Below are 18,426 nucleotides of genomic sequence, written 5' to 3'. Positions count from 1 at the left end.
AGAGTAAATGAGGCCCCGGCCGCCATGTTTTCGATCGTGGCTACACCTCTTGTGGACGTTTAAACTGAATGTATGCAATTGGTGATACATTAATTCGTTAAATTCAACCTACGAGTATTTGAATCGTAGTGTGTACCGTTAATTTCGGCTACGCAATCAACCTAAGGGTGCGGTATGAGGGGGGCCCACGGGCCCCCCTTATTTCTCAAAACTATAACAAACTCTTTTTTTCAGTAGACCTAGCGCAGTCCGCTCGCTTCGCTCGCTGCGGGCGCGCCGCCGTTTCCAAATCATTTCTTCGGCTAAACTCATTGTTTCATGCTGTCCATCATGTGTGGTATAGTTTACTTACTAGTAACTTAACATGTAAAAGTATGTTAACCCGCATTCAACCTCCACTGCGTGATTAGTTTAAACCGTTATGTTCTTTTAAGCGAACCGTTAGCGATCAAATATTTGAAAAGTATGCATGCGTCGCGCTTTGCATAGCTTCAGGCGCTTAATGTGAACCAGTAGGAAGAGGAGAATCTAGCCCGGGGCCTCATTTACTCTTTTACCTAAAAAAATGTTATTATTTTTAAAAATGTGCTGGACATTTCTTTTGCTAATTCATTTCCAACATCCTCAAACTGTTTTGAGAATTTTCCTCTTGTTTAACAAATAACAAACAAACATATCTTTACAATGATCTCTTAATTTACGTTAAGGGGTCAATCATACATTTTCTTCCAAAAACCACTGTACCTTTTATGCATTGAAGCACAATTAAGATAATTTGAATCATTCACCCATTTTCATATTTTTCATTTAATTTTATCCAAAAGTAAATTCACAAACTCATTCGGAAACAGCTGTTCAGTTAGCGTACCCTATAATCCGCCTTTGGGTGAGTCATAAAACCATGTTGGTTCGGAGAAATGTACGAGCCAACGTACAGAAGGGTGGAGGAGTGGAGAATGGATTTGGAGGGGGAACAAAGGAGGAAGTTGTCTCATCGGAATATCACAAAGGAGGAAGTTGAATCGATAGTAGGATGCACAAACGAATGATTGAGGGTATTACAATTGGGAGCGCGGAAACGATACACTTCTCGACACTGCCCCATACAAAAGGTAAACAACACTTTGAAAAAAGCGAAAAAATGGCTGGCCATCTCGACGATCCAAAACGAAGCCACCTACGTGTCGAGACGATGCGCGGAAACGAAACGACGCGGCTAGCCATTTTTTCGCTTTTTTCAAAGGTGTTGTTTACCTTTTGTATGGGACCGCGACGAGAAATCTGACAGTTCGTATCGTTTCCGCGCTCCCAATTAAAATACCCTCAGATGTCACGCGAGTATGTTCTGGAACCTTCAACATTCTTTCTTTTCTTGATATTCTTCAGCATGTAGAAAATTTCTGAGGTAAAATGTTAGACATGCAATTCCAATTGCCATGGTACTGTCAATTTGATAATTTGACATAAGCCAAGATTAGTATCAGTACGAAGGTCAGCTCATAACCTCGCTGTGGTAGCTGTACTGAAATTTGTTTCCACAGCACAGGTAAATGAGAAGTTTTTCTTACCACTCAAAGCTACAAAAATTTGCACATATGTTCTTTTACCACAAATTAACAAAATTTGTTATTACTACCAATAAATAATAGTGACTTTATTCTCAAAAAGAACTGTTTTCTAACCGATAAATGAAACGACTTGTTTGAATTAAATTCACCACTTTTGTATTAAACTCACCACCACAGTATGTCAAAAGGCATGTTGCTGTGTCCGTTTATACTTGTTGTAGTTCACTTTATGTGTCATTGCTGAATGTAGACAAAACAAACAAACCAATGTATGACGATAGAAAATTGTAAATAATTAAAAAAGTATAAAATTTACAGATATGAGACATAGTTAAAAACCTATTCTCATACCTAAGGAACGTGTGTGCAAAGTTTGAGTTTAAATGGTTCAGTCGTTTAGGAGGAGTTTGAACACTAACACCGTGACACAAGAATTTTATAGATATAAAAAAAGAAGATAGATAAAGAAAATTCGTGAAAAATTGTGTACACTTCACTATGATTTGATACACTACAAGTGCTTATTTTGCAATTCACAAAAGTAATGAATAAATTAATTTCAATTAGCTGTAACTGCGAAACTATTTCAGCTACATACAATAATTGATATTGACCGATGAACATTCATAGAACGATAATATTATTTAATACCAAATGCGCTGGCTAAACTTATGTATCATATTTATGATGTGTTAATGGCAAACAAATTGGATATTTACTGTCTACTGGCTGATTATGATGATCAAATAAATCCGGCAAATTGTTCGGGCCTCCAAAACCCTTAATTCATTACAGCTTGAAAAAGAATTGAAACAAAATAACTAGCTTGAGAACCAAACATTCACATATTTTGATTGTAAAAAATATATCAGTAAAATAGTTAGTACATATTCATTCAACAAGGTAACTATATATCAAGCAATCGTTTCAAATTTTATAAGCGAATTGTAGGATTTATCAGTGTCACTTAACATGCTGTACATCAATAATCATGTAATCCCAAACAATTATGACACACAATCATCACTCAATATTTCTTGTGCATCAGAGATTTGGAGTTAATTATACTGTATTTAAACAGTAACAAAAGAAAATGAAAGTAAAAAAGTAGCTACAAACAATAAATAAACATTGCCCCGCCCAACGAATAAGGCTTTTCCGTAAGTTTCTTCGTCACGCGCTTGCGCAAAGTGCCATCTGTTGGGTCAACCGATTGATACTGGCGGCTTAAAATATATAACCGATTCGTGTTGCGCGCAATATGACGGCTATTTTAGCCCCGAGAGCCTTTGCGTACAAGATCGAGCAGAATCGAGCAGAATTGATCAGTGCTCGACTTTCGTGAGAGGGGGGGACATCATATTTTGTTTTTACCAAAAAAACGGCTTTAACTCGGCTTTTACTTGCAAGTAACCCGAGCACCACCGCGCCATGTAAAACGCGTTTCGTACGCATGATGACTTTTACTTCGTTTTCAGATTTATCGCGACACCTAAACCGAAGCAAAACCGAAGTTGCCGCGGCAAAAACGAAAAATGGAGGCCCCTTTCGGGGCCTTTGCTCTTTTTCTCTTCTCTTCCTTCTACACATTCTCATGTCTCGAGCTGTTACGCGGAATCGAACCGCGTTGTTTCCACTCCGGCCTCTGCACACCTACCGCAAGACCGTCGCTCTTTGTTGAGAACGGTGTGCTAAAGGCCCAATATATATCTACTGCGTAGTCGTTTGTATGGACTGTATGGGAATGCATCGTTCGCGCTCAACCCGCTCTAGCCATTTAAACCTCTCGCGGAGCGAATTCATATGGCCACCGCGTTTCGGTTTTTGCTCTTCATTTAGCGATCGCTAGCGCTGCGTACGTAAGAATGAACCGCTCGCGCTGGGTATACTCGTACGGGTACCCGTACGTACGTATTCGACCGCGCTGGGTATACCCGTGCGGGTACCCGTACGTCCGTATTCGACCGCGCTGGGTATTCGACTGGTCTACGATTGCTCGCGCTGGGTTTTCGATCGCTCGCGCTGGGTCTTCGAAGACCCGATCGCGCAGGGCATTTAAACTTCGTACATGCAACTTGCGCATGCGCACTTTGATGACTTCACACATGAGGATTCGGCTAGCCAATCACAAAAATCGATTTTTCACTTCGGATCGGCTGCCGCGGCAACAGATGGGCGCGGTAAGGAGAGATTTCTGGCGGTGGCGGGACGGGAGAATTTCTGCGTTGGTGTAAAAGAGACAAGGCTATCACCATCTCGCTCTTGCCCATTGAATTCCCTATCTCGACCCGAAGCTTGTGGCGCTTGGGTAAGCTATCCGACACAGGCTATCTCACGGCTGCCCGGCGCTGTTCACGCTCACCGTTCGGTTTCTTTCTGATGGCTTCTCTTTCTGTCTAATTGACAATCGTTGCACACAGAGCAGGAAAGCATAACTGGAGCATATTTTGGCGCCGGATTTCGACCTCTCGGACAGTTTTTTAACATCTCAAAGTTCAGTCTAAAACCAAAGTAGGCGTAAGAAGGGTCTTGCTGGACAACGAAATCTCGAGCAGTCGCGAGTCGCGAAAGACGATAGGTGGTAACGGAAGCGGCGTTCAGTGTATGTCATATTGAACCGGAGAACCTTTGAGATAAACCGCATCATGCCCGGCTGTCTGGGCATTTTCGGCATGAGCCCGAATACGATGAAGAAAGACTTAATGGGCCTTTTTTCGTATTACGGTCCTATCAATTACATCAAGCTGATCTACGATGCGAAGACGAACGTGTCACGCGGATATTCCTTCATATACTTCAAGTACGCGAACGACGCTTGGCAGGCTCAGCGCAGTCTCAATGGCACCGTGCTGGATGGGCGCAAGGTACGCATCGATTTCTGTACCGCCAAGCCTGACAAGGGCCGTACCGATCGTCGTAAACGTTCCCCGTCTGCCGCTGCCTCGACCAGCGTCGACCACGGTCGACCACGGTGATTTCATCATTGGACTCAGAGTAGCAGTAGTAGGCCATGGGCTAGAGCAATAAAATGAATATAATAAAATAAATAAAAATGTAAGATCAAAAACGTTTTCACCTGTGTGAACCAGTCACTGAAAGCTAATTATCAGTGGCGTCTCGTCCACCTGAGCAACCTGTGCACTGCACAGTCATGAATTTATGAAACGAATCACAAAATTATTTGTTTATTTATGGTATTGTAATTTACTCCCGTAATAGTTGCGTTCAAAATCTATTTAACGCTTTACAACGTTGTGCTGGGCACTTCTGCTGGTGCACCGCTGCCACAAACGAGCATCTTTAATCAAATAAGAACAGTTCTCTTAACCACAGTCGCATAATACCATTCTCATTACGAACGGTCAAGAAGCGCTAGTTTTCTTATTAGCAAGAGTCAAAATCCAGTTGGAAAGTCGATCAGTTTTGTTTACGGGTGGGCACTTCTGTCAGTGCACTAGCCTATCGTATATGTACACATTAGTTCTCCAGTGCATGTGTTGAATGCGTCCATGTGAAATTGTCGATGTATAGGTGCCTTTCCTGTGCACATTAGATTGTACTCAGGCCGGACTCGAGGTGAGTCTGGCTTGCCAAATAAGAATTTGATTCACAGACATTGACTAACCGCGGATATATTTATCGAGTAGATATTGACGTTCGCGAAGTAAATTTGGAAGAAAATAAAACTTTGGAATAAAATCGAGGAAACAAACACGCAAATATAGCTAACAATTTAAAGCTAATTAAAAAATATCTAAGCATTCACGCTGGAGCGGGCAATACTGCTGGTGCACACACTTTCATTCGAAAGATTATTCATGCAATTGTTCTTTTTAGCGTGAAATTACCAGTCAATTTGTGCATCGACATTGAGTAGGACATCGTAGATGAGCTGTTAAACTCGTTTTTCAGGTAGATTCATTTAGTAGCAATTAAAGATTGCAGAACTAAATAGACCATTTACGGTTCCTCAAACTATTCATTCACTTAACATCCTGACCAAATTCGTCGTCGTGTGTCGTGTCGGTCTGGTTATAATAAACCACGTTATATGGTTTATCTAAGAAGGTATTTGTTTTTTTTTTGAAGGTGCACAACCATCTCATTTTCTCACGAGACGCCACTGCTAATTATATATCTATACTAGCAGATTAACCCGATTTCATCCGGGTAGAAATAAATTTAAAACTGAAGAGTTTTTGATTTCAGTATTAGTTTTCAGTTTTAAATTTTGCTAGGTGCTGAAAATTTTAGTATTACGTTGTACTTAATTGTGCTCCCAAATTTTTCTATTAAAGCAAGTATGAGAAAAACTGAGGCTAAACCACAGTTGGAGCAGGACAACAGATAATCGACGATAAGGGCACTTCTACCATCACCCCGCGGTATTTACTGTGTTAAATAGTGCCTTTTATTAAATCCATCACATCTGTAGTAGTTCTGTAACGGGTTGGATCCGACGCCTCCTGAAGGCTACTATAGGCTCTCCTCCCCAACTCCTACTCAATACGTCCGCGACGTACAGAACGGTAACTTGTCGCCTAAATATCCAAGCTTGGGTACACGGGGAAACCCACCCCCTTGGGCGGATGGGCGGCAAGGCTGAATTGAGAGGGGGAATGGACTACTACTTGTTAGTAGTTCATCCCCGAGCGTCTGTTCTCCATGTTAGGAGCGGCTCGAACCAGCGTCTGTTCCCCATGTTAGGGGCGGCTGTACACCCTGTCCTGGCATCCTACGGGACGTGAAACAGCTAGGATGCGTTGTTCCACCGACGGGATAGGAGGCGGAGGGAGAGGCCTTGCAAGCCACCCTCTGTAAAATGGCAACGAAAAGTCACCATGAAGTAACAGCGATTTGGACCAATCATCCCAAGTAACATTTCCAACACCTATTAGACTTTAACAAGTTTTATCAACGTTTTAACATGGGTGTACCAAGTCCAATTGGTTTTATGGAGGTTTCTCAGCAGGCAAAATAGTTTTAATAATTTTGACATCCTTAAAACCTTTTGAGGATAGCTATAAAACCGCTCATTAAGTCTAAAATCTTAGTAGACTTGAAGAGTCTGTAAATACGCTGTTAAGTCCTTCTTAAAACCTTCTCTTAAAACCAATCAGTGATTTTTGGTCTAGAAAAGGTTTTAAGGGATGGTTTTGACAACGTTCTGTAGAGTGGGCCCTCTTACACTTAAAACGGGTTTATGAAGGTTTTATCACAGCCTTTAAGATATTTTACTCTTAAGATGAGACTTAATGATGAGCATGAACAACATCGTTAGAACCATGATAAAACTTAAAATGTTACTTGGGATGCCAGACCTACGCGACGAAAAAAGGACTACGATTGGAAACTCGGTTCATGGAACTGCAGGTCTCTTACCTCACCCGGGAGTACCAGAATACTCGCAGAAGAAGTGAGAGCCCGCGGCTTTGAGATAGTAGCACTTCAGGAGGTTCGCTGGAAAGGAGTCTCGGAGCGCCCCTACCGTAGCGATTGCATGATCTACCAGAGTGGTGGAGACAAGCACGAGCTCGGTACGGCGTTCCTTGTTATGGGTGCTATGAGGAAGCGTGTGATCGGATGGTGGCCGATCAACGACAGGATGTGCAGGTTGAGGATATGTGGACGCTTCTTCAACCTGAGCATTATTAATGTGCACAGCCCGCACCTTGGGAGCAGTGATGACGACAAGGACGCCTTTTATACGCAGCTAGAGAGGGAGTACGACCGCTGCCCAAAACATGATGTAAAGATCGTCATCGGATACCTTAATGCTCAGGTCGGGCGAGAGGAGGACTATAAACCTACGATTGGAAGCTTTAGTGTCCACCAGCTAACCAACGACAACGGCCTCCGGTTCATCAACTTCGCATCCTCGAGGCACATGAACATCCGTAGCACCTTCTTCCAGCACAAACCTCGTTTCAGCTACACCTGGAGATCACCACAGCAGACATATTCCCAAATAGACCACGTTCTCATAGATCGGCTAAATTTGTTCGAGGTTGGTTCATTTGTTTAACGATTTTGTTTAACTAAATGCAATAGACCACGTTCTCATAGACGGAAGGCACTTCTCGGACATCATCGACGTACGTACGTACAGGGGCGCAAACGTCGACTCGGACCACTTCCTGGTTATGGTGAAGCTACGGCACAAGCTCTGCGCTGTCAACACACTGCGTCACCGGCCTACCCCACGCCTAAACACGGATCGGCTGCGAACACCTGCTGTTGCCGAGGGCTACGCGACAGCGCTTGGGGAAGCGCTTCCGGACAACATCGCGACCGCCACCATGTCCCTCGATGACCACTGGCGTATGGTGGAGCGAGTCATCAGCAGCACAGCCGAGCAGACACTGGGCCATAAGCCACGTAACCTGTGGAAAGAGTAGTTCGATGACGAGTGCAGGCGGGCACTATCCGAGAAGAACGCAGCGCGCGCCCGAATGCTGCAGCGCGAAACCCGTCAGAATGTGGAACACTACAAACGACTGAGGACACAGCAAACCCGGCTCTTCGAGAGCAAGAAGCGTCGCTTCGAGGAGTCGGATGAACAACTGATGCAGCAGCTGACCCAGTCGGGGGAAACTCGCCAGTTTTACAGGATGTTGAAGAAGACACAAGGCGGCTTCACGCCTAACGTCGCAATGTGTCGTGACGAGAAGGGCAACATTCTTACGAACGAGCGAGAGGTGATCAAAAGGTGGAAGTGCTACTTCAACGGACACCTGAATGGAGCGGAATTAGGGGAGTCCAGCAGCGGCGCAGGCAGAATTGAGCAGCACATTAGCATGGAGGTAGATGACGATGTGCTCCCACCATCCTTGGACGAAGTCACTAGTGCCATCAAGCAGCTGAAACAGAACAAAGCAGCTGGCAGCGATGGGCTGGTGGCAGAACTATTCAAGATGGGTTCGGTAGAGCTTGCCGTCAGTATGCACCAGCTAATTGTGAAAATCTGGGAGCAGGAAAGGATACTGGAGGACTGAAAGCTGGGTGTCATCCACCCAGTTTACAAGAAGGGTGACAGAATGGACTGTGCCAACTTTCGAGCCATCACAGTCCTCAATGCCGCCTACAAAATCCTATCCCAGATACTCTTCTGCAGACTCGCGCCCCTTGCTACAGATTTCGTCGGAAGCTACCAAGCTGGGTTTGTTGGAGGCAAATCCACCACCGACCAGATCTTCACTCTACGGCAGATCCTCCAGAAGTGCCGGGAGCACCAGATCCCGACGCACCACCTCTTCATCGACTTCAAGGCGGCCTACGATACCATAGACAGGAAGGAGCTATGGAAGACCATGCGGCAGTACAGCTTTCCCCAGAAGCTGGTTCGGCTGTTAGAGGCCACAATTTTTTTTTTTTTTTGGACGAGGGTTCACATTGGCGTGGCCCCGTAAGACCACAACCAACATTACTCCCTCCTCTTGCCTTTTTGCTTTCCATCTCGCTCTGCACCTAAACGGTAGGAGCATGGAAGGAAAAGGCTCTGTCCTTAGGATAAAATCACACTTTACGGACGCTGTGGCACGCACTAATACCTGAAGGGTGAAAGTGCGTGTCGCTAAAGGGCTTACAGGTACTACCCTGACCACCAGGGGCTTTTTACCCAGCCTAAAGCAACGGACTCGGTGCAGTGAAACTTAAGCAGCTCAGAAGATCGATCCGACAGCTGACTTATCTGACTCCAATACCTCCTAAAATCCTTCTTGTGGACTTGCATGTTGGTTCTGACACCTCTTGGATTCATCGGCCCGCAAAACTAAGCTCCTGCCTAGTCTACGTGCCGGGTTTCCAGTATCTGACACCTCTGATGTTAATCGCTGGCCCGCAAAACCAAGCTCCTGCTCGGTCTACGTGCCGTCCACTTTGGCCTGTTTGGATGGTACCAGGCCCTGAACTCGACCGGTGTCCAAGAGGTTGATCAGCGATTGCTTGGTACCGCGATTGGCGGGTGGTCATCCTCACCCCCGGTGCATCCCTCCCCAAAGCATCTCAAACCTCGAGTACTTGGTCTTGTTCCTTCTAGTGTTGAAACCAGCCGCAAAATCACGCTACTGCGCAATCTACGTCTGGTCCCAAACCTGAGGTCGTCCGACGTCTGATTTGACTCAGTCATGGACGACTCAGACACCTCGGTGCCGTAATCCTCGGCGCCCTACGCCGACCAATCCTTTATCGCCTCAAAGTCTTACTTGCCCTCGTCCGTTTGGCCTGGCTGATGTTGTGCCAGGTCCTTAACAGTTCAGGTTTCTAGATTGACATGACAATCGTCGCGTGGTTATCACCCGAGCCGAAGGTGGATCCCCTACCGACAATATCAAGTCGCCCCATAGCCCCATGAGTAACCCTTCCGTTCTGCTGCTGGCAAGACTTTCGATGGTGACCCACCCATCATACTCGCCCACCAACAACCCCAGGAGAGAGGAAACCAGTACGGTAACCCACTCCTTCGTAGCCGGACGTCCACTCATAGCGTGCGCATTGGTCTAGGTCCTGCGCCCCGGAGCCGACGGAGCACAACATGACTTCGACCTTTGCGACTTTTCGTGAATCTTCCAGGAGAGTGAATCCCTTCCGAAACACTCCCTACGTCTTCGCGGTCCTGTCCGCTGACATAGGGTCCATCCTAACTTCCGGAGAGGCTAAACAGACCAGAGGGCTAGATATCTAAAAGCAGGATTAAAGATACCTTACAAGGCCCGTTCCGTCTGCGGCACACTACCATAACCCTGGCCCATCAGGGCACCACTCTTGATAGTATGCGGGAGGGCGGATATCCCTCCCAAACGCGAGGCCGCTAACTAATGATCAATGCGACGAAAACAAAGTACCTGCTCGTCGGAGGCTCTGACAGTGACAGAGCCAGGCTGGGGAGCAATGTATCAGTCGACGGCGACGAACTTGAGGTAGTAGAGGAGTTTTGCTACCTCGGCACTGTCGTAACTCCGGACAACAACGTGAGCTGTGAAATCCGGAGGCGCATTGTTCAGGGGAATCGTGCCTACTATGGACTCCACAAACTCCTGCGGTCCAGATGGCTTCTCCCACACACGAAATGTGTCATATACCGCACGCTGATAAGACCGGTTCTTATTATTATGTTTGATTGAATTGATTAGACCGATTTTGTGTGACTAAGAATATTTGTTTCGTAGGAGAAATGAGATTGAGCACTCAAACTGTAGCCATTCGATTTAGTGTCCCCCAAATTGTACGAAAATGATACCTTTAATGCATTGTAATCATTATTGAGCTGAGGGGTAGAATGGCAGCCCTCCTTACTTCTTCCGACAAAAGGACGAAATATTATCACGTGACGGCTACATGTTAAAGTAATATACGGTCCAATTTTTATAAGAAGCCATTCTATAATTGAGGAATTATTATTATTTTTCACCATTTTAAGCGATAGGTATTTGAAAGGGAGACAGGGAAGGAGGGCATTTTAAAGAATAAAAACTTAGCTACATTCCAGCCAAGTTTGGTACAGATAGTGTTGGTAGATTTTGCGTAATGCTGTTGCATACATGTGATAAGAATTAACGCTTTTCGTTTCGAGCAATGCTATTATTTTGCTGAATAGGAGGAGGGTAGGGGGAGTCTGGGTTAAGATTGAACATTAAGAGTGTGGCCAGTCGATTTAGTTACGCCAAATACTGCGAAATTGATACCCATATTGCATTTTTCCCATTTTAAAGGTAGAGGGTAATATGGGAGCCCCCCTTTCCCCTTCCCCTATATGGATGAAATTTTAACCCATGCTATGCCCCTACGTAAGCAGCATGTGTATTAGTTTTTGTGAAAATCCGTTCAATAACCATTGACCTATAATTGTTATTAATTAATTTTAGAGGATAGGTGTTCGGGAGGGGTAAGGAGGATTAGAGATATCAACAAACGAAGTTCAGATCATTCAATCCTGGAAAATTAGCTACCTTCCTGCCAAGTTTGGTGTAAATCGGCCCGGTAGATTTTGCGTGATGCGAACACATACATATATAGTTACGTTGGGCACACATGCCATACGACTCCGCCAAATGCCACGTGCATCACCGGCAAGCACCACGCGCTACACCGGTTCCCACGAGCAAGCAGAAGACGCCGACTCAGCAGAACCACCGAGACGCGCACCACCGGTTCCCACGGGCTGCACCAGACGCCGAATCAGCAGTTCGCGAGTTAAGAAAATATACGTGTAACGAGTTTGGATGTTGAAATCGGAGTGATGTTTATTGAGTGAAATTTATGATTGAACATGAATGGAAATGGAAATGCGGGAAGGGGAACGATGGCCCTAAGAGTCCGGCGCCGAAAATGCAACGTAGCGATTTGGTGGTTGGTTTGGCTCGAGGCGATGTTCGGTTGCTAACGGGTGTCGTGTAGCGTCGGTGGCGGGTGTCCGATAGCGGCGCGTGGAACAGCTGACTGGAGGTGATTAACCGGCTGGGTTAACTCGCGCACACTCACAGCTAGGGACAGTTAGGCAAAGCCAAGTTAGGAATAATCAGTTTTAAGTTAGAACTCAAGAGAAGAGGACATGCCTCATTAAAAATAAAGAATATTGTTTTTTTTTAAACTCAATTCTTCGCCCTCGACTCATAATTGGCGCAGCCGTCCGGAGTGTTAAGTGTTCAAGGTATTAGTTGGTAGAGTGAAACCCTAATAAAGTTAGCTGAAGTGATCCCGCAAGCATACAGAGCATCAAAGGAACCGCCACATTCCGCCGAGGAGTTGAGGATCCCCCTGTACTTCGAACATCCAGAAACTGGCTAGTTGACACGAACCGCGACCCATCGACTGTAAGTATAATTTTTTATTACCTTTTCAGTAAGTGCAGTGAAAAAGTGTTACTTCGCCTGTGAAATTTTTTTTTACACCTTTCATTTCGTGATACATTCCATACGCACTACGAGATAGACGTATAGGAAGCCCTTACGTCCCACCACATACGTAAACGGTTCCTTTCACCTTTCTATTGGATCAAGGGAAAAAGTATTGTGTTTGTTAGGAGTGAAAAATTATTTTTTCGGCACACCGTTGTAATTTTTTTTTCTTTTTCACGTTTCAACTCATTCTGCACGCACTACGAGATAGACGTGTAGGAAGCCCTTACGTCCCGCCACATACATAAACGGTTATTTTTCTTCTCCCATTACCGGGTACGCGAAAAAAGTTTGGTTTTTGTGAAAAGTGAAGATTTAATTTACGGCGACGTCTTTTATGCACTACGCAGTTTAGCCATAAAAGATTCTCTATAACGCACTACGAGATAGACGTCGTAGAACCCAAAAAAAACACACACAAAAGAAAATCATAACCAAGAAGGTTTCATCACTAGAAGTGAATGAATAGAACCTCGCGTTTTGATAATTATCGACGAATCTCAATATCAGACTCCGAAGAAGAAATGGAGGAGATTACGTTGAAACTAACCGAAATGATGGTTGCGATAAATTCGCTCCAATCAAAATATGAGGATCTGAGCACTCAGCCTCAATCAAGTGGAATAAATCCCGTAGCATTCGGCGATTATTTCAGAATCCCCGATCCGATAAAGCCTTTACCGACTTTTGAAGGAAACAAAAAACAACTAACGTCCTGGATCAACACTGCCGAGGACACATTAAACCTCTTTAAGGACAAAGTTCCAGTAGAAGTTTTCAGGATGTACACGACCGCAGTGTCAAATAAAATCACAGGAAAGGCAAAAGACATCCTTTGTACTGCCGGAAACCCCACTGATTTTATTCAAATCAAGGAAATTCTTGTAAGTTCCTTAGGCGACAGACAAGAACTGTCAACATACAAATGTCAACTTTGGCAGAATAGAATGAGTGACAGTACGAATATTCACAAATATTATGCTGTTACACAAGAAATTGTCCAGAACATTAAAACACAGTATCAATTGTTTCATTGATGAAGATGCATTAGCCGCATTTATTGTCGGGCTACGTGAACCATACTTTGGGCATGCTCAAGCAGCTAGGCCTAGAGATATCGAGGATGCTTACGTATTCTTGTGCAAATATAAAGCACAGGAATTGAATGCAATGGTTCATGAAAGAGGTCCAAAGAAATCATACAACCAAAACCAGAAAAACCATCATAATGAAGAGAAGCCCAAGTTTGCGCTGAACAAACCAACCAGAGCATATTCAGAAAAGTAATACCCAAAACAAGATGTTCCAGAACCAATGAACATTGACCATTAACTTCGTTCCAAACTCAGCAGGAAACAATATAATAATAATGAAGCTGAAACCGAAGATGAAACAAGCGATGAAGAAAAGGAAGAACAGGCAGAGCCAGCAGAAGGAAATTTGGAAGGAAAAAGACGGACTTATATTATGCGGACTTGTTGCTTGTTCGAATGCTGATCAACGACTGACCTTTTATTATAATCCTTACACATATACTTATGTCTAACTTACATCGATCACTTATACTACGCTTACATATTACTTACATTTCTAAGACACTACATTCTCCCCCTTAAACGGAGTTTACTTCCTATCTAGGATACTTAAATCGTGGTTGTCCTTCTAACCTTTTCGATCGTCTTAACGGTGGTGGACTTGATTCACTCCTTTTCCTTTTGTGTGAAATATTTACCTTTGATGGTATTATGACATCCTTTGAACTCATCTGGTTTTTGGTTTTTCTCAATTGGTTCTTATGTACCATTCGTATTATTCCATTCAGACTGATTAAATATCTTATCCCGCTTATTTACTTTTTGACTATTGCAGGGATCCATCTCATGTGCTCTTTAAAGTGATTTCTGTAAAATACAGATTCTTCTTCTTCATATTCGACTTGATTTCCTACGATTTTAGACTGACTTCTTGACTCTTCCATAGTTGACATTTGTCTCTTATTTCCTTTTATAGGATTGACTGTATGTGGTACGTAACAAAACACTCTTTCTGAAGGTGTGACTTTAGTTACCGTACATGGACTATTCCTATACTTGAACAATATTTGATTCAGTTTCCTCTGAAGACTTAGTGGTTTGTACCTTGTATCCAATAGATACTTCTTCAGGCTATGCTTTATTGTTCTAACCGCCCTCTCGGCCAACCCGTTCGACTGTGGGTGGTACGGTGGGGACTTACTGACTTTTCTACCTTTTTCTCTTAAAAAAATCGTAAATTGATGTGAACTAAATGGAGGACCATTACCTGATACAATTTCTTCTGGTAATCCGAAACATGCAAAAAATATTTCTAACACTTCTATGACATTTTCTGCTTTAGTACTTTTCATAATTTTTACCTCAATATACTTTGAAAAACTGTCGACTATAATTAACAATGTACTATTTTCAAAGTAAAACAAATCTATGTGTATTCTTTGGAATGGTCTTGAGCATTGTACCCATTTTGTGTGACTATTTCTTTAGGTACGATTTGCCTCGACTGACAGACTTGACATGCCTTTATGCATTGCTCGAAACTTTCATCCATACTTTTCCACCATACTAATTTCCTTGCTGACATTTTCATTCTTACTAACCCATCATGGTTGTCATGAAAAAGACTGACTATTTTATCTTTCAGCTTATCTGGAATTACTACTCGATCATTAAAAACAACACACCATCTTCTATTGCTAAGCTATTACTAACTTTAGCATAATCTTTCAATTCCGCTTTGACATTTTTCGCCCAACCATGTTTAACTTGTTGGTATACTTGTTTCAATATTGCATTTGATTTTTGGAATTGACTAATCATCTCAATGTCAATGATTGAGGACGACGAAATCGCATTTACTTGTGCGCAATCTTCTTCTATTTCTAAACCTTCCTCTAATGGCAGTCTACTTAATGCATCTACATGACTCATGCTTTTGCCTGGCCTATGCTCTATTGTGTATTCATATTCGGCTAATATCATTTCCCATCGACTCAATCTAGCTACTGCAATCGACGACGTTGTTCTTGACGGATTGAATATTTCTTTTACTCCCGAATTATCGGTCACTAGTTTAAACTTGATTCCGTAGATGTACTTATGAAATTTGTTTACACCAAAAACGACCGCTAACGCTTCTTTGTGAACCTGCGCATAGTTTTTCTGCGCTTGTGAGAGAGTTGCTGAGGCAAAATATATTGGTTTCTCTACTCCATCAATTTCATGCGACAATATTGCTCCTAATCCGTAAGGACTAGCATCAACTGCTAATATAACAGGCTTTTTAGGATCAAATGGTACTAAAATGGTGTTATCTACCAACATTGATTTCGTTTTTTCGAATGACGCCTGACATTCATTTGACCATACATATTTTTTGTCTTTGCGTAGCAATTCATACATTGGACTTAATATTGTTGCTAAATTTGGCAAAAACCTGCTATAATAATTTATCATTCCTAAGAACGCTTTCAATTGCATCACATTCAATTATTGCTTTAACTTTCGACTCATTTGTTGTTATTCCGTTCCTCGATATTTTATACCCTAGGTACTCAATCTGTGGGCTTTGTGGGTCCGCGACAGCCGAGCGGTAGCGCCGGTTAGAAAATCGGCCCATGAGCGCCGGGGCTCACCAACTCGACGGCGTGGGTTCGAATCCCAACCGAGACCGAACCCTCCCCTTTACGAGAGGACTGACTATCCACGTACAACAGGGAAACAAGTCTCGTAAGCCCTTAACGGGCAGGCATGACCAAGAGGTCGTTACACCAAGAAGAAGAAGAAGTACTCAATCTCCGGTTTGAAAAATTCCGACTTTTTCTCGTTTATCTTCACATTGTGCTTTTCTAGGCTTTTCAACACTTCGCATAATTTTTCTTTACATTGTTTTTCGTTTTCACCGCCAACCAATATGTCATCCATATACGCAATACCTTGAGTGTTTAATAATATTTGATCGATAATCGTTTGAAATATCGCAGGCGCTGATTGTACTCCAAAAGGCATTCTAGTATACTTGTATAACCCATTATGGGTATTTATGGTACAAATATTTTGCGATTGTTCTGATAGCTTCACTTGCAGATATGCTCCTGTTAAATCTATTTTGCAAAACACTGTCCAATTTGCAATTTTCGCTAAAATATCGTCAATTTTCGGTAAAGGATAATGTTCTACCGTCAGATATTTATTTATAGTTGCCTTTCCATCTAAACAAATCCGTACCGAACCATCACTTTTTCCTCTTACTACTATAGGACTCGCCGACGCTGATGTACGTGTTGGTACAAGTATACCGTCTTGTACTAACTTCTCTAGGTTGTTTTCTACTTTTTGTACTAGAGCAAACGGCACTGAGTACGCTTTGTGAAATATTGGTGTACAATTTGGTTTTAATACTAAACTAGCTTCAAATCCTTCTATCATTTGTTTATGATTCCCATCTGTTAGATTTGGAAACATTTCTTTCATTTCTACTAGCCATTTATCCGCATCAATTTGGTTTAAATTAAAACTTTTTCTCCAATCAGGGAATAATACGTCTAACGCATCACGACCTAGTAGAGGGTTCCCTCTGTTTTCTGTCGGGATTATTGTTATTTCTAACTTGACCGTTCTATTGCTCGCGATAACATTAACAGTTATTTTGCCTAACGATGTTAATCTTTGTCCAGATGCCGTAATCAATCTTAAATCTGTTTGTTCTAATTGTAGATTTGAAAATTTTTCTCGATATAAATTCTCCGGCATCACTGTATTACACGCGCCGCAATCAATCTCAAACGCAATGTCCGTGTCATTAACTTTTAACACGCGCACTTCTGGACTACTTATTACATTGATCCGCGCTATGTGTGTTAATGATCTATCCTGCCCATGTACATTTTTGCTCCTGCAACACGACGACACATGTCCGTACTTTTTGCAGGAAAAACACTGCCACGTACGCGCAGGACATGTCTGTGGGTTGTGCGATCTTCCGCATCTGTGACAATTATTATCATTACTTGGTTTTACAGGTGCACCACTTCCACGGTAGTAGTGAGATTTTGAAACGACGCTTCTTTTTGGCGCACTCCTAATCGCCGCCTTTTCTCCTCCTTTCTCCTTCCTCGTAAAAGCTTCGTTCTGCTCGTCCGCAGCTTCCCACGTTCTCGCGATGCTTTCTGCTCCTTCGAACGTGAGACCAGTCTCACGCAGAAGCCGCTTTCTCAGGCCATCATCGCGAACACCCGCAACCAGCTGATCACGCAACGCTTCCACCAGACAGCACTTGAATTCACATGTTTGTGCGAGCGCTTTTAGTTCAACTATATATTCCGCCACTGATTGATTCTTTTGAATACAGTTCCTAAAGTTGAACCGCTCCGCTACCACGTTCACTTTCTGCTCCAACTGTTCTTTAAGTTTGATCACTAACTTTTCGTACGGCACTGAACTTGGTTTCTCCGGTAGCACCATTTTTGAGATCAAACTGTACAGTGATGCTCCTCCCAGCGTTAACAGCATCACTGTTTTCTTCCCGGACTCAACTTCATTTACCTCGAAGAAGATATCCATCCTCTCCAAATACTCCTTAATACTTTCTCCCATTACAAAGGGCTCAATCTTTCCAATCAAAGACATTTTGACTCGACTTGACTTCACTTCCCAAGTAACATTTCCAAGACCTATTAGACTTTAACAAGTTTTATCAATGTTTTAACATGGGTGTACCAAGTCCAATTGGTTTTATAGAGGTTTCTCAGCAGGCAAAATAGTTTTAATAATTTTGGCATCCTTAAAACCTTTTGAGGATAGCTATAAAACCGCTCATTAAGTCGAAAATCTTAATAGACTTGAAGAGTCTGTAAATACGCTGTTAAGTCCTTCTTAAAACCTTCTCTTAAAACCAATCAGTGATTTTTGGTCTAGAAAAGGTTTTAA

At 43.1% G+C, this 18,426-nt stretch overlaps 1 protein-coding gene and 1 pseudogene across 1 annotated transcript; one reads left to right on the top strand and one right to left on the bottom strand.

The window, feature by feature from the left end:
• The first annotated feature begins 4,213 nt into the window (after positions 1–4,213).
• On the top strand, positions 4,214–4,543 carry LOC131264710 (transformer-2 protein homolog beta-like). The gene has a single exon (XM_058266980.1). It carries the CDS (start codon positions 4,214–4,216, stop codon positions 4,541–4,543), a length of 330 nt encoding a protein of 109 aa, XP_058122963.1.
• A 1,693-nt stretch (positions 4,544–6,236) lies between these two features.
• LOC131264709 (uncharacterized) lies at positions 6,237–18,093 on the bottom strand (annotated as a pseudogene).
• Between the last annotated feature and the right edge of the window lie 333 nt (positions 18,094–18,426).

Source organism: Anopheles coustani, chromosome 2 (assembly GCF_943734705.1).
Source record: "Anopheles coustani chromosome 2, idAnoCousDA_361_x.2, whole genome shotgun sequence".
NCBI lineage: Eukaryota > Metazoa > Arthropoda > Insecta > Diptera > Culicidae > Anopheles > Anopheles coustani.
Note: the sequence above shows the minus strand (reverse complement) of the source record. Positions and strands in the feature narration are given on the sequence as shown.

Bases quoted from the DNA above. Each gene is read 5' to 3' on its own strand.
- LOC131264710 (XM_058266980.1), top strand. From the start codon at position 4,214: ATGCCCGGCTGTCTGGGCATTTTCGGCATGAGCCCGAATACGATGAAG.